We start from the raw sequence: 27,288 nt of genomic DNA, 5'->3' as shown, positions 1-27,288 counted from the left end.
ATATTTAAAGATAGCCAAATCTTGGTTTGGTTATGCCAAGAGAGGGAGAGAGCGTTACTACAAATGATCCAGAAGCCTTGGCCTTCTAAATATAAAATTTTCATAATTCCATACATTTTAAGTTATGTTTAGCATAGGTTAATATTAAGGTTCCTGGGCACGGTTACTTAACTGGTTGTGACAAGGGACCAGCAGCTGCTCTAGAAAGGTCACTCTTTTAAGAATATGATTTTCAAGGGGCACTGGCTGCTGTTCCAGAGGACCTGGGTTCAATCCCCAGCACCCACATGGTAGTGACTACTATCTGTAATTCCAGTTCCAGGAATTCCAACACCCTCACACAGATCGCCAAACCACTAATGCACATAGCATTTTTTAAAAGTTTTTTTTTTTAAATATGCTTTACAAAATAGCTATTAGATTTTCACTGTATTAGAATAGGTGGAATTTACAAATAAGCCAGTCTCTGGGCACCTTAGAACTGGGCTTTCTAGCAAGACCTGTATTGTGCCTGCAAACTGAGTCAAATGGTGATTGACTTTTGTTATAGACTTGGTCTTGATAACCAAAGCAAATATCATATAATGGTTATAATTGGATAAAATGTGCCAATTCTCCAAAACAGCTAGAGTGGTGCATTAATTCTTAGAAATTTATTATTAGTTTTCTAAATATTTGGATAATGTCCAAGTATTTTTCATGGTCTAAGAACATATTGTATAACTGGAATTATTCTAAATTAATTTGGCTCAAAATGTGTTCTCTGTGAGAATCTTCCCTGTACACATGAAAAGAGTTTACAATCCAAAGTATATGAAAAGTGTTGTGTAAGCCTTTGTTAGCTCAAGTTGGCTTTTAGTTTTAATATCTTTTGTATGTGAACTAATTTTTTTCTACTTGTTCTATTAATTACTGAAACCAGTGTTAAGATCTCCAACAACAGTTGGACCTTGGTCTGGTTCTTTATTCTTAAATTTCTGTCACTCTCTGTCATTGTGGTTTTTTTTTTTTTGAAGATGTACTATTAGTTTCATTAGTGTTCTTATCATTTAGATGAATTTATCTTTATCTTTTTTGTTTTGTTTTTTTTTAATTTTTTTCAGATTTTTTTTTTAATTTAAATTGGAAACAAGTGTGTTTTACATGTCAATCCCAGTCCCCTCTCCCTCCCCTCCTCCCCTGCCCACCACTAACCCCCATTCCATCCTTTTTCTGCTCCCCAGGGAGGGTGAGGCCTTCCATGGGGATCTTCAAAGTCTGTCATATCATTTGGAGCAGGGTCTAGACCCTCCTCCACGTGTCTAGGCTGAGAGAGTATCCCTCTATATGAAATGGGCTCTCAAAGTCCATTCTTTTGCTAGGGATAAATACTGATCTACTACCAGAGGCCTCTTCACTGACACCCTTGTTGAGGAGGTCTGGAACAGTCCTATGTGGTTTCCCAGCTATCAGTCTGGGGTTCATGAGCTCCCCCTTGTTCATGTCAACTATTTCTGTGGGTTTCACCAGCTTGGTCTTGACCCCTTTGCTCATCACTCCTCCCTCTCTGCAACTGGATTCCAGAAATCAGCTCAGTGTTTAGCTGTGGGTGTCTGCTTCTGCTTCCATCGGCTACTGGATGAAGGCTCTAGGATGGCATATAAGGTAGTCATCAATCTCTTTATTGGAGAATCATATTTAAGGTAGCCTCTCCACTATTGCTTAGATTGTTAGTTGACATCATCCTTGTAGATCTCTGGACATTTTCCTAGAGCCAGATTTCTCCTTAAACCTATAATGGCTCCCTCTATTATGGTATCGCTTATCTTGTTCGCCTCTATTCTTCCTCCGACTCAACCTTCCTGCTCCCTCATGTCCTCCTCTCCCCACCTCTTCTCCCTTTCTCTTTCTCCTAACTCCCTCTCCCCTCCCCCAATGCTCCCAACGGCCCCTTTATCTTAATGCAGTGGCTGTTGCTAGATTTCTACTTATATTGGCCTTTTTTTTTTAAACCTAGTGCATCTGTATATTGGAAAAGAGTTTCTTGTAGACAGCGTGTGTTACTTTATACCTGATATACTGGATCTTACTTTATAATTTAGTCTGATGATCTCCACATTTTAATTAGAGTGTTGGAATCATTTACATTTTCTGTGATTTGATATGATTGGATTGGATTTATACCTCTTGTTCTATTTGTTGTTTTCCATTTGTCTTGGTTGTGTACCAACTCTGCCTCCACTATTTTAAATGATTGTTTAGAGTTTATAGCATGCATCTTTTGTCTATCATATAAGATTCTTACAATAGGGAGTGTGTTAGTCAGTGCTCTGTTGCTGTGGAGAGACACCATGACCAAGCAAGTCTTATCAAAGGAAGTGTTTCATTGGGGACTTGCTTACAGTTTCTGAGGGTTAGTCCAGGATCATCACTAGAGGCAGGATCTAGACTGACTGGACTTTTCTTTTGAATTTTAAAGGTCTTGTTCCAATGTTGGCTTTACATCGCCCAGCTAGATGCTGCTTGTCTTTTATGTTAGTTGTTCTTCTGTGTGTTCCCTCACCTGGCTTTTCTGGTTTCTTTCTTTGTTACAGGTTATGGTTACAGTTTACAGTACATGGTTATGCTGGGCTTGAGTGTGATTCTATTTTTTTTTTCATTATGCTTGAGCTTTGCTGAAATTCCTCAATATTCATGATTTTAGCTTTCATCAAATTTAGAACACTATAGCCTTTCATCAAATCATGCTCCCACATTGAGAACTTGGCCTGTGTGTTCACTTTGCTTCAGTCTTTTACCTGTTTTAGTTATGCCGTGTTTCTCCTCCAGAATCTTCAAATACACTGATCTTTTCCTCTTCATTCTCTAATTTGTTGTTTGTTTTTCATTTCACATATTCTTTTTTTATCCCTAGAAGCATTAAGTAGGCCTTTTTGCTTTAAGAACATTTTCCATGTTGTTTTTTGATGTGCGCAACCTTTTTTTTTTTTTTTTTAACCTTCTAGAGTATATGGAATACTTGTGACAACTATGCTGGATAGTTTTATGTCAACTTGACCCAAGAGTAAGGCATCTGAGAGGAGGGAACCTCAATTAAGAAAATACCTCCATTAAAGTGGGCTGTAGGCAAGACTGTAGGGTGATTTTTTACTTAGTGATTGATGAAGGAGGCCCAGCCCATTGTGGGTGGAGCCATCCCTGAGCTGGTGGTCCTGGGTTCTATAAGAAAGCAGGCTGAGCAAGCCATGAGGAACAAGCCAGTGAGCAGCACCTCTCCATGGCATCTGCATCCGATTCTGCCTCCAGGCTCCTGCCCTGCTTAAGTTCCTGTAGTCATTTCCTCTAGTGTTGTGGAGACATAGGCCAAAGAAACCCTTTCTTCCCCAATTTACTTTTGATCATGCTGTTCCATCACAGCAATAATAAACCTGACTTGGACAGACAAGTCAACAATTGGACATACCTACTAATGCTATCATGCATTGTCATTTCTGGTTTGCTTCCATCGTATTCCTTTTCTCTTCATTTTGGGTTGTATTTCTTTTTTGTGAGATACTGACAATGTAGTACAGATAGCTAAATATTTTTGCATTCCTATAAATATTCTTAAAATTTGTTCTGAGATGTTAGTGACTTTGAGAAAATCAGTTTTTTTTTTTTTTTTTAAAAAGACTTAATTCTGAACTTTATGTGAAGGGCAAACACAACAGTCAGCCTGGAATGTATTTCCCCCATCCTCCTGAAGCAGGATTCCTGATTCCACCCTAGCTGAGGGAGCACAAACTGCAGGCTACTGGGCTGTTTCCTCTGGTTCTTTCTCCCTGACCTGGGTAATATCCTGTTTCCACACAGAGCTCATTACTCTGCTGTAGACTCTGAGGTCTGCCACACTCCCTCTGGTGCTCTGCCAGCCAACCCTGGCAATCTTGGTCTGCTCTACTCGTAGGCTGTCTTCTTAGCTTAAGGAGACTGTGAGCTCCACCTGCTTTCCCACCCTATACAGGGACCAGAAGACAGTAGTCATCGAACTAAGCAGCCAAACCAGATTGTGCTGTTCTGGCTGCTGCTCAGTACCTGGAAACCTGTTGATATTTCTAGTTTGGGGGTGGGTGGGTGTGTGGGTGTGTGTGTGTGTGTGTGTGTGTGTGTGTGTGTGTGTGTGTGTTGGGTGGTTAGTTGGCTTGTGAATTTGTTGTTGTTGTTGTTGTTTGAGGCTGGGTACCGCCATGTAGCTCTGGCTGATCTGTAACTTTCTATGTAGATTGAGCTGGCCTCAAATTACAGGGATCTGCCTGCCTCTGCCGCCCTAGTTCGGCAGTCTGGGTTATTTTGTTTGTCTGATTTTGGTCCCTTTCCTTTGTTGTCACCATTGTAATCCAAATGCCTGCTTTTGCCTATTGTGAGAGTGTTGGCCAGCTTCTGAACAGGTCTCTCAGGAAATAATAGAAGGGTCAACTTATTGGTGACTTACGCTGCAAAGCATTTTGCATATATTATCTTCATTTATGACCTTTGCTACTATTACTGCTTCTCATTTAGCAGATGCAGAACCTGAGACACAAAGCAGTTAAACAGCTTGCCCAAGGTCCTCTACCTAGAGAGCCCTGAAGCCAGGATGCAAACCCCTGTCTTTGCTGATCTCCACCCTTAGATTCAGTTCCCCGAAGCATAGTTCCCCTCTCAAAAGTATTAAAGGCTGCATGTTACTTCTCTACTGGTTTATTTCCTCACTGCTTCGAAAAATGCCTCACAGAAGCAGTTTAAGGAAGGGAGGGTTTATTTTGTCACACAGATGGAGGGTGTAGCCATCATGGCAGCAGGAGTGTGAGGTAGCTGGCCACTCTACATCTTTGTATTCCATTCCTTTTCTTACTTCTGTTTGGTCCAGAACCCCAGCCCATGGAGTGATGCTGCCCACATTTAGGGTGGGTCTCCCTTCTAAGTTAACCCAGTCCAACTACCTCATAGACATGACAAAGACTTGTCTCCTAGATGATTCTGGACCTGTTAGATCAATCAATATAGAACAATCAATATCAAACACCATATGGCCCAGACAAACTGAAAACACTCTTGGAGGGCAGGTGGGACCCTCCACAATGCATTAGCAGTCTACTATTACTTTTTAGTATGTCCTTCGGTTCCCTGATCTCTGTGTGTTTTGTCTTACTTGAACTTGTGACCTCATCTGAACCTGGGTTGTTTTTTTTTTTTTTTTTTCTCCCCAATGCAACACTTTAATTCATGTGCGCCTCTCTAATTAGAATGCCTTCATCCGTGTCTTCAACTATTAGAATCCTTAACAACCTTCAAGGGCCTACTCTGATACTTCATATGCCTTGTCACATGTGTTGTATCTGCCAGCCACCTTCCAGAATTCTCTGCATGTAATTCCTAAAGGTGATCACATGCCATCTAGCACATGGCTGTTAGTATCATGTTCGTTTTCCTAATGTATTGAAATCCCTTTTAGAAGTGGAGAACAGAACTAAACCTACAAGGCCCAGCACTACATGCAGTGAGTGTCTCAGCACATAATTTACTGATTGAATTCAGTTTTGTTGTTGTTTCATTCATTCATGTTTTTGTTGTTTCATTCATCCATTTATCTTTTGAAGTAACCTACTGAAAACAGGTTTAGCAACATACAGAATACCCCCTAGTGCTCTTTGTATGGACCATTGCTCTCCCCCAGAATATTTCTTAGCTTCTTTTGTTATATTAAAGGGTGAAATGGAAGGTTAAGAGTTAGAAGCACATTTGATCTTTTCCTGACCCTCTCCTGACTTTTGTGTGACTTGAAGCATGTCACTTGAACCTCTCAGTGACCCCAGTCGCCTGGTGTCACAGAGGAACTGTGAAGAGCAGCAAATCACAGCCCTTATCTGAGCCGAATCACCTGCAGGGCTCTGCTGCCTGCATGGAGCCCTGGGAGTTTGATTTCCCAACTCAGTGGTCAGTTGGCCACACTTCAAATGTCTGTGGGACCAGTTAGATGAGAGCTCTGCTAATAGCATTTCCAATTTTTATACATTCTTATTTGAGCCCTACTTTTTAAAGACAAGCAGCACATTGCATCATCTCCTTCCCCAGACTTGAGATGTGACAAGAGAACTTTTCAGGTATTTTTTTAAAAAAGCTAATTTTAGGAAAAATAGGAAGTCCATGCAATTTAGATTTTTTTTTTTTCTGCTTCACAATGCCCATTTAGAAAATGATGCTAACCACATGTTAGGAATAACTGATAATCACCTGCATACTCACTGAAACACACTTGGCCAGCTTTTGTTTGTTTGGTATCAGTAGCGAGACCATTGCAAATAAGTAGAGCAGAAAACAAACACAAATACTGTTAGCCATCTAAGCAAACAGAACCTTTCTCTACCATTAATGCCTCCTATAAAATCTTTCCAATAGTAATGCTTGGGGAATTTACTGGATTCCCCGGGATTGTTTGTTTTTTGATTGGGAAAAGAATCCATCTAACGGGATTTCTTAGACTTGTATGTATACGTTGATTATCATTCCCCGAGTGGTTGGATTTCTGCAGCTTTTAAAACAGCATTTAAATGGACCATTTGATTAATCATTTGTATCCTGGCTGTAATCCTCCCAAATTTCCTTTCTGAGTTGTACATACTGTAAAAGACAATTATGTCGCCACAGATTAAATAAGTGAATTAAAACAGAATAGCGGCTTAATTTGACCTGTGATTTTGTTCTCCTTGCCTTTAGTGGAACGCATGCCACTCCAGCAAATAAATGAAGTCATCCATGACAGCTCGTGATGAATTGCCGTATTTATACTGTATATTTTAATAGTCTCACACTAATTTAAATTGAGCACAGAGTAAATTATAATTCAGTCACTTGACTGCTTGTATTTAACTTGACAGTGCATCCTTGTGTGTCCTGGAGGTGTTAGCAGAGGGAGAGCAATGGGAAGGCAGGCAGGTACTTCCATGCCAGCTCAACTCTTTCTCTAGCTCCTTCACTTCAGTCTGAAGCACTAGGCTCTGCCTGAGGAGTGATGACTCAGGTGGTCCACACTGTCCTAGAACTTGAAAAGGAAAATCCACATTCACTGTGCTTTTCTCACTTGCCTTCAGATTGTGAATTGGTCTGTTTATTTTTAGCAGTTTTGAAGCTCACTAGCAACAATGCCCAGGGGAAGGGAGTTAACCTTTCACCAAGTACCAGGCTCCCAGAAAACAGTGAATGAGCATGCACTGTGGCAGCATAGAGAGGATTTCCCCTCTCAAATTTGCAGAAATGACCTGATTTGCTTTTTCCAGATTATGGAAGAGTGCTCCAAACCGATTAGAGACCAGCTCCAAGAATACAGTAGTCCCCACTCCAGTCTCAGTCAGTGGGACACTTTGGTTTGTTTGGTGCTCCTGTCTTTGGTTATTGGTTTAGTTGCAGACATCACATGATCCACTCCCCTTGTGTCTAATAACAGCACATCTGGAGGACTGTTCTTAAGGAACACTTTAATTAAGGTCCTTCCCAGTGAATGGGTGCTACTTTGAGCTCTTGTGCGGGATGTTGAGAAATAAAGAATACTCAGACCCCACCTTGCCCTCTGAGCTTATAGCTTTCTGCTCTGGGAGCTTTTAGGAGATGTCTGGGGGCATTAAAGCCAATTGCAGTAAAGATGAGTAAGGGTCAAGCCAGAGATGAATTCTGATGAAGGGCTTTGAGGTGGGTGTCTGGAGGTGGTGAGGCGTTCAAGCTGGGTCTAAAAGGTCAAACTAGCTTTTGTAAGTAGTGACTATGGAGTGGAGAGAGGAAACACTGGGTGGGCAGGAAGGAGGCTGCGTAGGACAAGTGAGGAGAGGGGTTAGCTTGAGGCACAACCTCCTGGTGCTCTAGAGCTGCAGTTTACTCCAGGTGATGGAAACTCGTACGAGGTTCTCAATCAAAGGAAAGAAAAGGTCTCTGTAGAGTGGGATTAATTTCAAAGTATTGGCTAGGGGTGTGCACTGATAGAAAAGGCAGTGTCCACACCTACCCCCCACTCTGCCATGCCTTCTTACTTAAATGGGTGTCAGCATTAAAATATATATATATATATATATATATATATATATATTATATATATATTGCATATTAGCCGGAGGTGGCCTTGAACTCAAAGAGACCCACCACCACCCAGTCTAAAGAACAACATTTTTAAATTTATTTTCATGGAAGTGTTCAGTGGTTGAGCTAGGGTGTGACTCTGTGATAACATCCTTGAGCAGCATTTGTGTGAAGGCTTGAGTTCAACCCCCAGTGCACAAATCTGCCTTCGGAAAGAGAAGACTCTGAGTTAAATTAGAGCATGTCCTAGGCAAGTTCAAGCCCACACACTTGGACATTTCTGTGTTATAAAGTCCACCGTAGTGGCAGATCCTTAAGGAAAACCACACTTCAGGAGGCTCTGGCAAAGCGTAGGAGTCAGGTGACCCGAGAACCTGTCCCGAGCTCCGCTCTGTCAGTGTTTGTGAAGCATTACCCACATGAGAGGAAATAAGGTGACAGGGTTTTAAACTCCCTGTTTCTTTTATTTCTAAAAATCCCATTTTAAAATCTTATTTTATTTACCATCCCCTCTGCTTATCTGTGAGTCTGTGGCTCACAGGGCTCTTCTCTTTTAATGATCTTCTTCTGAAAATAACCAGTGTGGCTAAAATAGGGTACATAAATTGAGTGTTATAACTTAACTGACTTTTAAAGCCATTAATGCTGACCTCTGAGACCTGGCTTCTTCCAGGGTCCCATCAATCACTTCTGTACCGTCTCCTCCTGTACAAAGGCTTAGGCAGATATTGAGACAGTTTTTGGTGCTGGGATTATAATGGGGGGGCTACATAAAGAAACTACACATTTCTTTAGTTTTTGTATTTCACATGCTGTGTAACTTTAAGGTAGATATATACTGATGCTGCTGTATGTCTGTCTGTACTCAGGTTATTCTGTTAGACATTACACTGGAGCTTCAGAAGCAGATCATGTCTGAGTTGGAAATTCTTTATAAGGTAATTTTTTTTCTTGGTCACTTTTATCTATAAACATGTGTATGTGTTAGCTTCCAGGTCTTAAGCCACTTTTGTCTTATTTTTGTTGCAGTGTGACTCGTCATATATCATAGGATTTTACGGGGCATTTTTTGTAGAAAACAGGATTTCAATTTGTACAGAATTCATGGATGGTGAGTTGTTCCCTTTAAACTGTATTAAAAATGACTTTTGGAATCGGTTACCTTAAACTTGATTTTGATATAGATGTCAAGGAAATTTTAGAATGATTGAAGTGTGTTAATGATTGTTTCCTTTATACTAGCAGTTCTCTTTCTGGGAAGGTCCCAGTGTTAAGTATTTGGAGCTGGGCTATAATTTCAAGAATGCAAGTTGGTTTTCTTTTACTAAAAATTTAAATAGGACAGATGACAAGCAGGTCCAGTCGGCTCATGGTACTTGCTGCTTCTGTGCAGTATGCCTTTGCTGGGGAACAGATGTTCTGTTCTTTTAATGTTTCAGTCGCCAAAACAGATTTTCTTCTAAAGAAATCTATTAACCCAATGTCCTGTGTCTTTCAGAAAGAAATAGGTTCTTAATTGCTAGACAAGAAATTGTTTTTCAACACAGCTGTTTAGCCGAGATGCATTTGGCTCTCTTTGGACGTCAGCCCTGCCCTCCCCGCCTTCCATTCACTGCTATCAGTAGTTCTTCCTTGATCTGAGTATTTTGACAGAATGCAGACTTCTGGGAACCCTGTCACTGAAGTCTCGTCGTTATTACTGGCTATCCACTTTAAATCTGGGCAAATTTTCACCTTCTATAAGGTCAGTTTTTCACTATCTAGCCTCCATTAAAATGTAGTATACATGCCTTTCTACTTTCTTAGGTTCATGCACACACATACATATACACTCCACACATACCACAAATATACCATATATACATACAAACACACTGCATACACACATATATACATACACATATAGACACACTACACATACACATAGATATATACACACACACAACTGCATTCACTTTCTACTTCTTTAGGTACAAACACTACACACATACACCATGCCTACAAATATACCGCACATACATACTACACATTATATACACACGCCACATATACCACACACCACACACACATTGCACATATACCCACCACACACACATAGATTCCACACACATACACTCCCCCCTCCCAGCACACGTGCACATATAGGCATACTTTTCTACTTCTTTAGGTAAACATACATATACACACATACACACCACACACAGAGACACACACACAGGTACATACACACAAACACCCCCCTCTGGTACCTCTGGAATGATACCAAATCATATAACCACATAGGCAGTGTAGGTGGACACTGATTAGAAAGCATTGATTTATAATCCCAGTACAGGTCACTCTTTTGAACTTTCACTATTTCAGATCTACAGAGTTTTTCAGTTACATTAAAATACTTCTGTTAAGGTAGAATTCAGATACCATAAAATTCACCTTTTTGAAACCTACAACTTATTGCTGTTTAATTTCAAAACATTCTGAAGAGAAATCCCCAGCCAACGTAAGTTGGTCATCTCATCCCCTCCAACTCCTCCTTGGCAATCATAGGTCTCCTTCCTGCCCCTGGATGTGCCTATTCTGGGTATTGCACATTGTACATCAATGGGATCCTATATTATACAGCCTTTGTGTCCCTTGCTTAGTATATTGTTTCCAAGTCCATCCCGTAACAGTAGCAGTTGCAGTCCACCATCCTTTTCATCACGGAATAATATTTCATTGAGTGGCTATGCAGCATTTGTTTCTCTTTAGTTGATGGTCACTTCATATATTTCCACTTTTTCATCTAAAATATGGATTTTTTTATTGTGTGTGTATGAATGCATGCACCTGCAGGCATGCTTATGTACTGCTGCTTGCTCTTGGAGGTCAAAGGACAGCTTGTGGGAGTTGACTCTCCCCTTCCACCATGTGGGTCCCAGGGATCAAATTCAGGACATGGCAGTGAAGTTGCCAGATCCTGTGGTAACTCTTCGTTTCTGAGGAACTTTCAAGCTGTTCTAGTCTGTCAGTGTTCAAATCATTTGCAGTTAATGTAATTACCAAAAAAAAACCAACCAAACAAAAAACACCTCAACAATAAAAACCTCAGTCACTTACTTAAAAAACAGACAATGGATCTGAATGTCTATTTCTCAAAGGAAGGTGTACAATGGTTAACAGCCACATGAAAAGATGTTCAACAACAGTGGTTGTTAAGGAAACCTAAATCAAAACTAAGTACGTGTTCATACCTGAGACCACACACACATACAGACCAAAATAAACCACATAGTAATAAGTGTCAGTAAAGGCACAGAGAAATTGGAATCCTCAGACAACATTGGTGTGAATCCAAAATGGTGTAAAATAGACTACACAGTTTGGCAATTGTTCACAAATTAAACAGTTACACAGGACCTAGCATGTCTACTACTACAGAAACCCAAGAGGACTGACCAGCAGCACACACGCACAGTAGCCTGCTGCAGTGTGCACAGCAGTGTTACTCACAAGTGACCAAGAGAGGACATATCCCCAGCCATCAAGATGGCTCAACAGGCAGAGATGCTTGCCCTATATTGTATCTTTCTTATGCCTTCTGCTATTGGTCGTGTGTCTTTCAGTGACTGTACATTTAACCTCAGATGTTCCTATTTTGTTCCATGTAATTACTAACTCTTTATTAATAGTTCATTTCATGCAGAAGGGGCTAGCTTAATACCTCCCTTTAGGTCTTTAAACATGGTTTATCTTAGTTATATAGATAGGGCAATTGGGTTAGCATACCATCTTCTGGTCATATACAACAAAAGCACACAAAATCTCTATAAATCTGTGTGTCGCCCTCCAGCTTTTATTCCCTCTCCTGTGCAGTCCAATTTCTGGACAACTTCCTCTCTGGTTAGCTTATTTTTATTTCATAGTATGATCTATTTGCAATATTTACTGAGCATTTTCTTCCAGTACTGCTCTAAACCTGTGGACACCACAGTGACCAAGACTTAGCCCTTGTCCTCACAGGGTATATATTCTAGAGTAACCCTTGGCCTTACAGGGTACATTCTAGAGACATATGTTACATTCTCAGGGAGGGATAAACCATGAGAGCATAAAGCAGGATGGGTGGGCTAATAGAGCAGGTGCTGAATGGGACATCAGAGAAAGAAGTGACAATGAGCAGAAACCTTAATGAGCTAGTCAAGGACCACTGGGATTCTCTTACAGACAGAGAGAGTAGCATGTGTAGTGCTTTCAGATGAACACAAGACCACCATGGTGGCCAGAGAGTGATGTCAGAAGAACCATAGGCTGGTCAGGAGGCCAGAACAAGCAGAGCACAGAACCATTCAAGACCTCACAGGCTGCAGAGGCTGTAGAAATGAGTTTAGGTTTGAGACTGGATTTATTCGGAAGACATTGGTAAGTTTTTTAGGAAAAGAATGTAACCTAAACCGGGCTTTGGTGGCACACTCCTTTAATCCCAGCACTTGGGAGGCAGAGGTAGGCGGATCTCTGTGAGTTCGAGGCCAGCCTATTCTACAGAGCGAGTTCCAGGACAACCTCCAAAGCTACACAGAGAAACCCTGTCTTGAAAAACAAAATAAAACAAAAATGTAACCTAACCTCATACTCAGTCAAAACAAAATCTACTCAGAAATATCCAGCTGGAAGATCTCAGAGTATGGACGTTTGGACTATTGCCGAAGAAATAAATTGCCCCCCCCCCATCAAAAAGAGCCTGCATTGTAAAGAAGGAAGGGGCTTTTATATTTTCAACTAGCAGAAGCTTTAAATGAGATCTTCTACTAAAATTTTCTTGCTCACATTGTTAACAATAATGACCATGGCAAGCCGGAGATTATCATGATGGTATCATTGCTTCTCACTCCCCACTTAATATTTCTATTTATTGTACGTGAAAAGACACTATTTGCCATTTAGATCTTGTAACACGATAGAACAGACCTTTATCTCTGCTTAAGTGAAGATGGTGGCCTTAATCTATCAGCAGGAACGCACGGCTCTTCAGTACTGTACATGGGTTTCTGTTGCTCTATGAGCAGTCTTCCTCTGGCTTACCATGTAGATGAGTACAATAAGTGGTTGTGGGGGGTGGGGATGGCCAGGGAAAGTAGAGGTGACACTCACAAAGAGCAAGCCTATGACATAAATAAGGAGCTAAAAGTTCCAGCACTGGAACCACAGACAAGTGAATTCCAAAAGGCTTTGGGATAGGATTTGCTTGAGTGTCTGATATCGCAGGACCTGTCCCCAGTCCAGTCAAAACACAGTCTTGAATAACAAATCTCAGGCAACATGAAACTATCAGTTTGTGTCATCAGATCACATTGCTGAGAGGTAGGACTCACACAAAGGTCACGTGATTCCATTGCTATGTGACATTGGGAGAGAGGGGAGTTTGCTTGGGGATTTCAGAGGTTTGGGTCTTCTCTGAACTCTGCCATCAGCTGACTCGTGAGTGTGGTTGCCACATTTGCCTTTATGGGATTCAGTTTCAAATAAAGTCAAATAAGATTGGTGGAGTCATCTTTTTGGGGGGTGTGGGGGGGATTTGAGACAGGGTTTCTCTGTGTAGCTTTGGGGCCTGTCCTGGAACTAGCTCTTGTAGACCAGGCTGATCTCAAGCTCACAGAGATCTGCCTGCCTCTGCTTCTGGATTCATCATTAACACTCCTTCTAGCACTAATATTTATTGTGTGCTAAGAAAGAGTTGCTCTTTATGGAGTGGTTTATAGAATAGAACTGGTACTGAAACAAGTGAAAACTAACCCAAACCCTCTGCCATTTAGCCTACTGACAGTGAGTGCTCATTGGAATTAACAGGTTCTCTTGACCGAGTGAATCTGCAGTATCATTTTTTTCATCTCCCAATTTATCTCTGTGAGCATGGGAAGGGCGAGATATATCTGATGGCACAGAGCTAGCTACATAAAGACCTGTTCAGGTGGGCAGCTGAGGACTACGGGGTGTTTACAAGTGCCAGTGAATTACCTCCAAATAAGATTCCTTTTTCCTTATTCTATTGATAATGGTTGTGATGTCACCTTTGGCTTTTAGTTTAGCTTGGTAAGAAGACTACTGTCCACTTAGGTCCTCATAGCCTCTTCTATAACTTACATAAACTAAATCCCCTTCTTGGACTCCTTGCTGGTGCATGTGGGTGGGCTCATTCCCTCAAGTGTTGAGCCCATTGACTTCCTAAGGAATTGGTATAGTAAGCTGATACTGTCATTTTCCCAGATACCACATGTCAAGCTTTTTCATCTTGAACTTACTCATCCTTGCAACTACCAGTTCACCTGGAAAAATCAATGGGAACACAAGTGTTTTTCTGCCACATTTTCACTTTTATTACATCTATAATAAAAATGTTGTTTTAGTGAATAAAGATGTTTCCACTCATTGCATGAGTGTTTTGTTTTGTTTTTCCATATCTCCCCAGTAGCTCTGAGAGCCACAGCACAAAGTTAGTTATACCCTGGTTACTCAGCCTGTGCTCAGAGTCTGGGAACTGCAAGAAGAAGCTACCTAAAGGAGTGATCATTTTCCTACACCTGCTTTCATCAGGGTACATAGGAAGCTATAGCTCTGTGATGTGTGTGCCATTTTTAACAGAACAGTAGCTTTGGGGAACATGACATACCATAATAGTCTATTTGCACAGAGCATGTCCTTAACTGCCTTTCACAAGAGTAACATGTTTCATCTTCAAACCTTTTTAGACGTTTTTTTAAAAATCGTCAGTAATCACATCATAAATATGATTTTTTTTAGCCTTGACAGAAAAAAAAAAGTTATTTCCCAAATATCCTGGGTACCCTCTTCATAGCAATGAAAGACTACACCCTACACCTCAGTTTGACTCTTAATGGGATATTATGTGTTTTTAACTTAGTTCTCATCATATTGGTTGTGAGTAAAGTACTTCCATATATATATATATATATATATATATATATATATATATATATATATATAATAGAGAGAGAGAGAGAGAGAGAGTATATATAAGTTACGTTATTGAGATTCTTCCCACACATTCCTGTTCATACTTCCCAACGAGTTGGGCTCTCAGTGACTGGTGATTCTAGGGACTGTGGTGATGCTGTTGCTGCAGTTGTTTTAAAGTCCTTCCCTGGAAGCTACTTCAGAGCCTCAGAGTCAGTGAGAATAGGGTTCCTTCTAGCACTGAGGTTTGGTTTGGTAAGCCCAAGAGTTTCCTTTTTTGGCTTGCTCTATAGGATAGAAATAATAGTGAAACTGAATAAGAATTAAACCCAAATCCTCTGCCATTTTTAGCCTAAGAATGGCTAGCCAGCTATGGTGGCCACACTAATCCCAGCACTCAGAAGGCAGAGGCAGGTGGATCTCTGAGTGTGAGGTCAACCTGATCTACAAATCGAGTTCCAGACCAGCCAGGGCTACATAGTGGGACCCTGTTTCAAAATCTAAAGCATATTAACAAACAAAAAATCAGGAAAGACTGCACTGCACAGAGCACTCATCAAGTTGGCTGGTCTCCTGATTCTGAGGGGCTCTGCTGTGTTGTTTTTTTCCTCTGGCAAAACTTATCTCAGAAGATCATGGAAAGGACAATAGGATGAATCTGTCTAGTGGTTTTTAAGTTTTGGGAAATGTCAAAGGTGATTTAACAGAAGTTGAAATTGACAAATAAAGCAGTATAGTAGCGAGTCACAGTTTAGTAAAAATAAATTAGAGAATCAGTGAGATGGCACTGGACTAGACCTGCAAGCCAAGCCCAGTGACCCTAGCTCAGTCCTTGGGCCCACACAGTGGGATGAGAAAACACGCTCTCAAAAGTCGACCTCTGACCTCCTCAGGTGGGTACACATATCCCATGATACACACATAAATAAATTAAATATAATTAAAATAAAATAAGTTAGAACTTGAAGAGATTGTCTTGTTTTTGTGATTGGCTTTCGTAGTTATCAAGGAGCCAGGAGATGGTTAGTTGCTTTTCATGCTACCTGATGTCAAACATAACTTCAGTTTGAGAACTTGGCATTGCTTCTTCTGCTTTACTAGCCTTTGTGTGTATTTTGAAATTCATACCCACCCACGTTTCTTTGGTAAGTGCAAAAATCCTGTGATAGCGCCTCCAGGTTTCCACGTAAAAAAGTGGCACATGAAGCATGGCAAGTGTGGCCTCTGGGTTCGTTTTTTTGTAGTTTTGTTTCCATCTGCGTTTACACAGAGGGCAGCTTCTTAGTCTACCTTCCTCTAGTTTTCTTCAGTTTTTAATGACTGTTGATTTTTTAAATGGGAGTAGCTGGCCATGCTCTTCCAGAAGTACAATTATGTCATTCATCAAAGTAGATCTAAAACCCAACTTTGCTCTTCATACCTAGTATGTGTCATAAGAAAATGGAAACCACATTTTCATGAGGCGTGCACAAAGGAGAGTCCAGCGCACTGTGCCAGTGACTCATTTGTAGTAACACAGCATCTTTGTCTCTACAGGGGGGTCTTTGGATGTATATAGGAAAATTCCAGAGCACGTCCTGGGAAGAATTGCAGTGGCAGTAAGTATATTGATTTCACCTAAGAGAATTTTGATAATTTAACCCTTCTAGTCTAGTCCATTCCTCTGTCCTCAGATTTGTCCTTTCTTTCTGTCCCAGATGGCTGTTGTGTCCTTCTTACCATCCATTGTTTCTGTCTTCCTCTTTTTTGTGGACTAACCTCCAGCATAGTCCCTCTGACTTGTCAGTACTGTGATTGCAGTACCTGGGTTCTAATTTCATCAAAAAGAAAACTTACAAGGGACATTTTTTGTTATAGAATTTGAAAATAATTTAAATTAGTGAAACAGTCTGTGAACAAAATACATTTTCTCTTAAATGGTTGTGGAGTCTTCTTATGCCTTGGGTTTTAGTCTTTTTCTTATCTTTTAGAGCCTTTACCTAGGATTCTGTGCTGTTTGTGATAAAAAGCAGTTTTCCTGTCTTCTGTATTCACTCATAAATAGACAAATTATATCACCTAAACTGGCATGATTATGTAAGTCCCAGATTTGAGATTTGGAATAATGTAAGCTAACCGTGTCTAAGAAGAGTCACTGGGTGCTGTAATCGTAAACAATTGCTAAAGTAAAGACGCTCTGTTAAATTAAGTGGTTTAATGCAGAACAAAGTGATTATATCATGTACCATTTAATTAAATGGCTTATTTTCACATTCATTATACATCAAACTGACAACTCAAATTCTTTAATCCAACATGGACACTTATTCAGGCTTAGTTCATTGTAATTCACAGCTTTCCTTTTTTCTTTCTAATTATTGGTGTGAACTGCCCAGGGTGATGCACACACTCTCCGTTCTGTCTGCCTCTGCAGAGCAGCTTCTAATGTACACACGAGGCAGATTAGTCAGGATGCAATCTGAGTACTTAAATCAGTGTTTTAGATGAAAATAAAAATGTTTCCTTTCCTCTTCTCATCTCCGAGGGGAACGATTGCTTTGTGGCTTTTGGCAGTTCTTGACTCTGGAGTTTAGTAACGCGTATAATAAAGGGCAAGAAGAGGCAAGGAGAGCAGCTGGAAAGCAGGGGAGTCTGAGTCCTGTGTTCCCATCCTCTACTGAACTTGGGAAAATAGAAATCCACCTTGTTCAGGAAAGAAGCGTATTCTTCCTGGGCCTCATCAATCTTGCCTCGCTCCCACACAGAGCACAAACAAGGCCACTGGGCTTTCTGATTCAACCAGGATAGAAGGTTGTAAAGTGTCGAGTCAGCAGAAAAATGGCCAGCTTTTAAATACAGGGCTTGCTTTTCAGTGATTGAAAATTTTGCAAAATACTACTTTAGCAAGAAGCATTAAAATGAGTGCTAGTCCAGGCAGGGTTGATGGTTTTTGAATCAGGGGCAGCCTCTACAACACAAGGCCCGTTCCTCCGCTTTTGCAGTGCTCCAGACCACAGTGATGAAAGCTTTGGTGATAGGAGTAGAAGACACACATTGGACAATTTTGCTTTTCTGACAGCTTTCATAAACTCTGTTGGTGCCCTACACTTGTGTATTCCCTTCAGAGTGGTGTGTGTGTGTATGTGTTGTGTGTAGTCTGGATAGACTCCAAACATGGATGATCCTTTTCTACTCTGGCCCAGGGATAGTATCTGACACCATGAGGATCTTAGCAGTCCAAATGCAGTTATCACCCTGAGGGGCGGTCCCTTGTGGCTTGTAAAATGCATGTGCACACAGCCTGCTCTGGTTCCCAGTTCCCCTGGTTACTTGTCCTGGGTATTCGAAAGATGGCATCAGTTTCTTTCCTTTGAATTCCTCAGCCAGGCCAAATAGGCACATGCAAATAGCCTCAGCTCTGTCCAGCCCAACAATGGAATCAGATGGGTCTGTGTGAGTACTTGAGTGCCAGTCTCTGTGGTCCACTTATGTCCAAGTATGCCACCTGAGCAGCTCTGTAATGTGAGGATGGTTGAGAACAGTTAAATAACTCGCCCCAACCAGTGTTATCCTAGATGCAGGGCCGTCTGCCTCCAGACCCACTGCTCCTTCACTTTTCTGAGAAGCTGTTGGGGGAGGCGGGGGAAGAGAAGGAATGAAAGGGGAAACGAGGATGAAACAGAGGTGGGGAGAGGGAGGGGGTTAAGAATAAGTAAAGGAGAATGGAGGAATAGTGGAGAAGCATACACAAACACACAGTTGCTTCAAGTCTTTTTTCAAGTGGCATCCTGAAAAAAAGATGTTGCTGTGGGGGGGTCTTGATTGCCTGGGCTCAGCTCCTTCCCAAGCCTCAGTCCCCTGAGACTCCACGCATGTGCCACTGTGCTCAGCCTGAAGATCTTCTTGTGTCTCTCTTAAGGATCTCTTCCCCCAAAATGAGCTTAGTTTTCCTGGTTCTGGTGATCTTGCATTCGAGGCAGGTCCACAGACCTGAAGATTCCCGCCAGATGACTGTGTCAGCGTCTGCGAGATGTGGCTCAAATTTTCTCATGCAGGATATATGGAGAGAGGATGTTTTTACCTTGAAGAAATCCATAGAAAGTGCCTGTCTTAGCCTCCCAGCTCCAAAGGCTTCTGCCCTGTTGTCCACTGGATCTAGCTCCTTACAAAGAGTGTCTTTCCCGGTGCCCCACATTTATTTCCCTCTTCGGTCTACACTGTGCTATACTTTGAATGCTAATGTTAATGGTGATTGACGTTGTCTCTGAAAAGATGTGCACTTGACATGTCAAGGAGTGAATGATTGGCAGCCAGTGGAAGTACTGTTAGTGTCAAGGCTTTGTTAGGTGCTTTTGTACAGCCTAGCCTACTGAATTCCAGTGATACTCCAGATTAGTGGACAGATTCCTGCTCACTTATACATGATGGCTTAGACACATTCAAGGGAAATATCAGCTATATTCACAGTTGGAGAAATAATAGTTCTTTTTGAATCTCTAACAAAATTTATGATTTTTATCAAATATCATAAATTCAGTATTGTGTTTCTTTTACTACTATGCAATCAGAACCTGGTAGGTTGTATACTGTCTGTGTGTTTTCGGATCGTTCGTTTGCTGTTGAGCTAGCATTGGTGACACACAGCATGTAACAGGGAAATCTCACAGAACACCTGCCTTGCAAGCTTCTGAGTCAGGAAGTTGATGAACCCCACTTCCTCATGCTCCCACACTAACCACGGGGCCTCTTCCCGCTACTCAAGGAGAAGCTGTTCTCATTGCCAGTGTCTTTCATAAACAATTGAGTCCTTTGTCTTATTTCCATTGATAAAACTATCATCATTTATGCTTTAATTTTAAATGCATATTCTAATTTTATAATCATAACATTTATATGTATTTTTAGGCAAAGGCAGTCAGATCTCTAATGAGTTCAAGGCCAGCCTAGTCTACAGAGCGTATTATAGGAGAAACCCTGTCTCAAAAAATTAAAAAAAAAAAAAGCATTCTGATAAGTGTGGAGTGGACTTGAGCACTGTATCAGCTGTCCCCTCTCCCCTACTAGTACCCTCTGCTAAACACCTGGCCTCTTTCAGCATTAACTGACATGGAGTTGGGCTTCCTAGATCTTTAGCATTTGGAAATTGCTTTTTTCAGTGTGTATTTCCAGTGTTTACTGTTGCTATTACTCATTTTTGATCAACCAAAACCTTTGCCTATGGAGCCCTAACCCTCCTTTTCTAAAACCATGTTTGAGGTACACAAGCCCCTTAGTTACTTTTCATCATAGTGGGTTTTCTTACTACATAGTCCTGACTCATCCCAAATTTTCTGTAATAATAGTTGCTTTTAAATACTTCTGAGTACATTTTAAGTAACAGCACTTTGTTCACTGTTTTTCTTTTAAATCTGATTATGAATATTAAACCTTGAAATTGTAAGTTTCTGTTCATGTGCTATGAATAAACATGCATTTCGTGTAACAACCACTTTGTGTAAATTTTGAAGATTTGTTTATCATTAGTGGTACTACAATCTGAATTTAGAGCCTCCTTCCTGCTAGCCAAACCCTTTTACCAGTGGGCCACACACTCAGCTCAAGATTGAAAGATCCTAATAGCAATTCCTGATTAAGTTTTCCACATAGAAGGTAGTGATTACAGCCTGTATAGTTGGGGTCTTTTTCAGAATTTTATTCTTAACTCTGGCAGTTAAAGAGGAAGAGGAAGATGGAGTGGAATTTAATATTTGAAAATTACAGAAAGGTTTTGAAAGCCATATTAGGAGTTCCCACAGAGCCTAGGCCAGAATCCTCCACTGACAATTTGACACATCTGGCTGATGTATCTTTAGCATGCTCCAATGCTCGCTCGCGCTCTCTCTCTCTCTCTCTCTCTCTCTCTCTCTCTCTCTCTCTCTCTCTCTCTCTTCACATCTGTGAAGTTTGCCACTCAAGTTCTGGAATCTTGATCAGTCACTTTCTTCAAATGTTCTTGGGCTAGAGATGTAGTTCATTGGTGTAGCACCTGCTGAGTGCACAGAGACCCTGGGCCTACTTTCCTGAATTATCAAAAAATAAAAGTAAAAATTTCCTTCATCATAAATAGCATGACTTTTAAGTCACCCAAGGACTGACCGGGGCGATGGCTCAGCAGTTAAAAGGACCCAGGCTTAGTTCACAGTTGCCATGTGGCAGCTCACAGCTGTTTGTAACTCCAGTTCTGGAGACATGGTACCCTCTTCTAGCCTTTATGATCACCAAGCACACACATAGCACACATACATTTATGCAGGCAAACACTCACATGTAAAAAATAAAAACAATAGTATCATTTTTTGAAAACTACTCAGAGGATGAACATGGTAGCACACACCTTTAATCCCAGCACGTGGAAGGCAGAGGCAGGTAGATCTCTGAGTTCAAGGCCAGCCTGTTGTACAGAGCAAGTTCCAGGACAGCCAGGGCTACACAGAGAAACCCTGTCCGGAAAAACCATACACACACACACACACACACACACACACACACACACACACACACACACACACACACAACACACACAGAGGAATATTGAAGAATTGTCTTAAAAGTCCTTGTTCCTCTTTTCTGTCCTCCTAACCTTCCTGTAGCACCACTGAGGGTTTAGCATGTAACCTTCCGGGTTATTCTGTGACACACAGTCATCTCTTTCTTCTGACACATCCCATCTTCGGAGTGCAGTTAGCTCACTAGCAAGTAGTATAGAACTCTGCAGTTGGTACCCCATAGAGCCTGCAGAGACAGGGGTGAGTTCAGTTTGATAGTAGTTAAGGGAAAATTTGTGGTGGATTTGTTTAACTGTGGAACATCTCCTATAATGTCCATAACTGTACTGTTTTCTCTTTCATTTTAGGTTGTTAAAGGCCTTACCTATTTGTGGAGTTTAAAGATTTTACACAGAGGTATGTTCTGGGTTTTACATGTGGATTTATTATGGGGATGGAGGAGGCTCTGCAATTACCTTGATTAAAAAAGCAAAGAACAACAACAACAAAAAATTCAGCCAGCTGATAAGACCATAAAAAAGTGATGGTTTGTAAATGTTACTTTCCTTATTTTCTCCCTCTTATTTCCATCTTTTCTTCTTTTTTTTTCTTTCAGTACAAACTAGGGAGTTATATTTTTATGGACCACATTTATCAAACATGCAAAACAGATTTTGTACTATTTGAGAATGGCAGGCTCTGTGTTATTTAACTGTAGGTTTGGCCTTCCCTTTCCACAGTTCTTTAGAGAACTGCAGGTGTCTGCCTGAAGACACTGCTTCCTGTTCCCTGGAAATGAAACTCTAGACAAGGCCCTAAGGAAAGAATCAGAAAAGAATCACTTGTTCTGGTGACGTGAAAAAGAATGATCTGATAACTGTTGCATGGTACAGGAGGAGCCTCACTTTGTTCCCCAAACATCTGAATGCATGTGAAGCAGATTATGAAAAGAGAAAGAGATGGTAACAAAGCCAAACCACACATTCGACTTAGTACACATCGGCTTATCCTGGCTCTGGTGCATTTGAGGAATGCACCGGAGTATAATGAGATGCGATTAAAGGAAAGGGGTTTTGTTGTTGTTGTTTGGTTTTAATTTTTATTTTTTAGATAATTCTTTCCTGAAGAAAGGACTACAGTTTTTGGAGGGAACTCACCCTATCTTCAGCTGAAGGCTCCTACCTAGCCTGTGTTCTTTGTAGACGGTCTCAAATAGCCCCATGCTTCCAAACGTCTTCATCCTTTTTAAAGAGAATGTCTGCATTTGGAAAAGCATAGTGTTCAGTTCTTGAAGGCATCCGTGCTGACTAAGTGGAATCTTAGCTGCCCTTCATCCCAAATCCTCCCCATCCCTGTAAAGCCATTGTGTTTCTAGAATATAAATACTACCAGAGTGGTGGCTCAGAGAGTGAGCTGGGTTGGGTTAGTATCATTTCCCGGGGTATCAATATATGAATACATCTGGTGAGTAATAAGTAAAAGAAAGGGGATGTTTTAACCTGTTTAGTAGTGCTGCTCTCTCTTCTATGTACTTCTGCCCTTCTTCAGCACCCATGGAGCCATTACAGCCAGTACCTAGCCTTTGCTTGCCTTTTCCAGACGTCTGCTATTCATTTGGCATGGGACCTAAGGGAAGGCATCAGTGCTCAATAGCAAAGCCTTCATTAAAAGGACTGTGCTGTGGAAATGGGAGTGTTGTTATAAATTGAAACTTAGGATTGTTCTGTACTCTAGGCAGACAGGATCATTCTGACCTAATGAGTTCTCTCCAGCTATAACTGTATGGTGGGTATGGTGTAACTCTAGTGGACAGGGAAGTGTGCCTCGGATATTCCAAAACATCTTTTCCTTTCCTCTTTAAAGTGACAAATCATGCTGACAAAGTGCTGTACCTCTGAAATTCATGTTTCTAAGTTATTTGGGTTAGTCTCACTCTGTGAGAAATGACCAGATTTGTTTGTTTGTTGAAAAGATGTAAGACATATCTCAGGTGGATCTGTAGGGATCTGAAAATAAGACCTAGGATCAGATTACCAGGACAGTTCTTCTGTGGTCATTTAGGCAGGCACTGTTGACCAGAGCCCTTGCAGACCAGTGTACACTTCTCTTTTTGTTGCACCTTGGGCTCAGAAAGGACTTTTGGTATGTTGTAGGAAATGGTTGTGGTGCCTTGGCTGATTGCTCATACCGAGGTTTCCAAAGAGAATCCTGAGTCTTTCTTCGAGTTTTTCTGGCCTACTCAACACCCAGAGTAAACCTGCTATAAAATATTACTGCGGGAGGTGTCTGTGAGAGCAGTGGGACTGGATGGGGTGTCTCAAGCACTCTCCAGGGACTTCAGTTTGAAGTACAAATCGGGGAAGCAATGTGCATAGATAGAATGGTGCCTTCGTATTCCTTAATAATGGACACACAGCTCTCAGAAAGTGTGCTGTGGTAATACACCTCACACAATAGTTTTACATGTTTAGCCTTGGAGTTGCATAGCTATTCATAGAGGCTTTTATCTTCTGAATGTAGAGTGAAAGAAGTCAGAGCCCTGAGGACTTTTGTAAAGGACTGTACTGAAAAACTTAGCCAAAATTGAGTAGGTTTTGTCCATATTTAATAACTTGGATTTCATAAAAATAAGATTAAAGATGCCTTTTTATTTACCAAAAAGCTATTTAATTTTCTCCTTGATTAAAAAATTGTAGCTTTTTAGATGAGTTCAATCAGGCAATTAAAGATCAGAGCTTTTAAGTTCAGCTAAGGCAATTAAGTAGGTAATATAGTTGTTTCTACACTTGTACTATATATACGCTCACTGCTGTTCCTTCTTACACGCTCATAGACTCATTTTTGCTTCCTCTGATTGATGATGGAAATACATCTGAATATGTGTCACATTGTCAAATCAAAGCGGGGTCCTTTTATGGAGGCTGGGGAGTCTGGTCTAGGCTGTGTGGGAAGACAGCCAGTGAAAAGAAGACGAACAAAACACTAATGAGTGATCCGAGCTGTCCTGCTTTGTGTCATTCTAAGTACTGAGAACCTGTGTTCTCCTCTGATCAGCAGAGAATTTATTAAGATGACATTACTTTACACTCAGGAGCACACACTTCTGAAAATGAAGAAGTAGAGATGTGTTTGCTTGCCTGATACAAAAGAACAGACTTCTTCTCCCATGTAAATGGCTCGGTTTAGTATCCTGGGTTTTAACTACGGGAAAAATGGATAAGTCGAGTCCAGAGCTTTCTCTCTGTAGAGCAGAGTGAAGTCTAAACAAGAATTGGCCACAAACCTTCTTCCCACGATGCTTATTAGTCTGGTGCCATTAGTTTTCTTGGCTGCACATTATGTCACCTGGAAGTGGTGGAACCCGGAGCTCAACAGCTCCGACTCAAGCTGGACCATCCAGGGCTCCATTCAGTCGGCTGTTACTCTTGTTTAGCATTTTAATATTTGGGATGATCGACATGAGAGAACTTTGTGTATGATCACATGTTAGTCCTGTAGATGGATTTTTATGATCACTTTGAATTAATCACTTCATCCAATCAATAAGAATACCCCATTACCAAATCCAGCCAAGGGGAGAGTTTATTGTGCTTTGTGATACAGGGTCAAAAATTCCATAATTCCTTTTTCTAAGCTAAAGCAAATGTGATGACATCACATGAAGATATACTTATTTAAAATGTTTGAAATGCCTACAAAGATTAACTACTGTGGAAAAGCTGTCCTCGTTGTCAGATATAAGTGAGCTCCCTGTGAACACAGCCTGTGCTGACCGTGAGTAAAAACAAAGGAAGTGAACAGTGAGAATGTGTGCTGGGCCAGATCCGACATTCCAGCAAACACTTCAGCTTAACTTCAAAACATACATCACCACTAATGAGGTGAGAGCCCTGCATATTAATAAACCACGGCTCCAGTCACAGCCATCATTACCCACATCAAACATAAATACAAGATTAACACCTATGCCATTTCTGTGGGAAACGTGAGAATGCCCTGGCAGTAACTGCTCTTGCTTTCCCCGAGGATAAAAAGGAATGGAAGGGTAATGTGAATAGAGCTTAGATTAAGAAAATAAAACCGGCTGTCAGCTGGGGCCACCGTACAGAGATGCAGAAAATTATAGAAAGAGAAAGCTAGACCTCTGTACCCCAGGATACCGTTCTATATATGAACCTGGACACTTTTACTTGCTTCTCCACTAGGAAAATTGAGCATGGTGCATACCTGTAAGCTCAGCCCTTGGGAGGCTGGAGCAGGAAGGTTGTGGGTTCAGGTCAGCCTGCTATAGGTGAAACACTGTCGTTAAGGGGCAGGGGCAGCTTTGCAGAACAGTTTTTGCCCAGCTAGATCTCTGTGTAAAGAAAGAAACTTTTGTCTGTGGCCAGACCACCCTGAATGGACCTGATCTTATCTGATCTCAGTGAAAAATAAGCCAGCTCTTACAGCGTCAGCAAACACTGACGCTTATTTTCTCTGGTGTTACCGTCCTAAAATTGACCACACCTGGACTTCTCCAGGTGCTACCTTAGTTAGGGTCTAAGCTAATGCTAGTTTATTCCATAGTTACTTATTTCTTACCTGTTTTCCAGGTGTCATTGTAAGTGCTTGGGAGATGTCAGTATATGTTACACTGGTTTTCTACATTATTAAACATATTTTAGCAGGGTGGGTGAAATGGCAAAAAAAAAGAAAGAAAGAAAAAAGGAAAGAGTCATAAGCAATAACTACAGTTGTAAATATAGAATGCACTAGAAAGTGGTTTGCTAAAGGATGGGAGAGTTTAGTAGGTCTAGCACTGCAGTGGCATGGTGGGCTTGCTCCATGGTGCTCACAGAGATGGTTGTAGAGGAAGACTTAGAGGAGTAGAGTTGGTCAGGCTAACACACGTGCATGGCCCAGCACCTCCTTGCCTAGATATTTATACTGGAGAAATGAAGCATGTGCCCCACAAAACTAGTGGGCAACTTTTCCCACCGGCTTTATTCATAAAAGATGCAAATTGGAAATAACTGATCGGGCTTTTAACATCTAAACGGGTAAGCATGTTATGGCACATCCAGACAGTGGGGCATGACTCCACAGTAAAGTGACTGAACTGTCCACACAGCAGCATGGGCAGATCTCAGACACTGAGTGAGAATCCATTTAAGCAGTGCTCAGGGAAAGGTAGAACTGAGCATGGAAAGCCTTAGTAGTTGACGAAGGAAGGGGGGTTGTAAAGCATGAGGGGAACTTAGAGGAGTCAAGCATCAGGAGTCAAGTTGGAGGGGGAGTTGTTTTATTTTGTATTGTAAGGAAAGAAGCAAAGGAGACCTTTGCTGAGCTGGGGAGATGCTTAGTCAGTAAAGTGCCTGATGAACAAATTTAAGGGCCTCAGTTTGGATCCCCAGCTCCCCTGTAAGAAGACAGGCAATGGAACAAGGCTGTGACCCCACAGTAGGGGAGGCAGATAGAAGAGGATCCCTGAGGCTCACTGGCAGCTAGTCTAGCCATATCTGTAAGTTCCTCAAAATATCAGGTGGACACCTGGAAGTGGTGGCACACACCTTTAATCCCGGCACTCAGGCGACAGAGGCAGGCAGATCTCTGAGTTTGAGGCCAGCCTGGTCTACAAAGTGAGTTCCAGGACAACAGGGACTAAACAGATAAACCCTGTCTTCGGGGAAAAAAAAAAATCAGGTGAAGGGCTTTTGAGGAAGATACCCAATGTAGACCTCTGACTAGTGTGTATAGGTACACGTGTATCTGTACACATACATAACATAGT

General features: G+C 41.3%; 1 protein-coding gene across 6 annotated transcripts in view; it reads left to right on the top strand.

Moving 5' to 3' along the window:
* Positions 1 to 27,288, top strand: part of Map2k5 (mitogen-activated protein kinase kinase 5) — a 225,508-nt gene that overhangs the window by 75,503 nt on the left and 122,717 nt on the right. For all 6 annotated transcript variants that reach the window (XM_027414796.2, XM_027414793.2, XM_027414795.2 and 3 more), the window contains exons 10-13: positions 8,934 to 9,002; positions 9,094 to 9,175; positions 16,552 to 16,613; positions 21,887 to 21,935. In XM_027414796.2, the coding sequence (XP_027270597.1) occupies positions 8,934 to 9,002; positions 9,094 to 9,175; positions 16,552 to 16,613; positions 21,887 to 21,935 (262 nt within the window). The remainder of the gene's footprint in view (positions 1 to 8,933; positions 9,003 to 9,093; positions 9,176 to 16,551; positions 16,614 to 21,886; positions 21,936 to 27,288) is intronic.

Source organism: Cricetulus griseus, chromosome 4, assembly GCF_003668045.3.
Source record: "Cricetulus griseus strain 17A/GY chromosome 4, alternate assembly CriGri-PICRH-1.0, whole genome shotgun sequence".
NCBI classification, from domain to species: Eukaryota; Metazoa; Chordata; class Mammalia; order Rodentia; family Cricetidae; genus Cricetulus; species Cricetulus griseus.
This window is presented reverse-complemented; position numbering and strand designations above follow the sequence as displayed.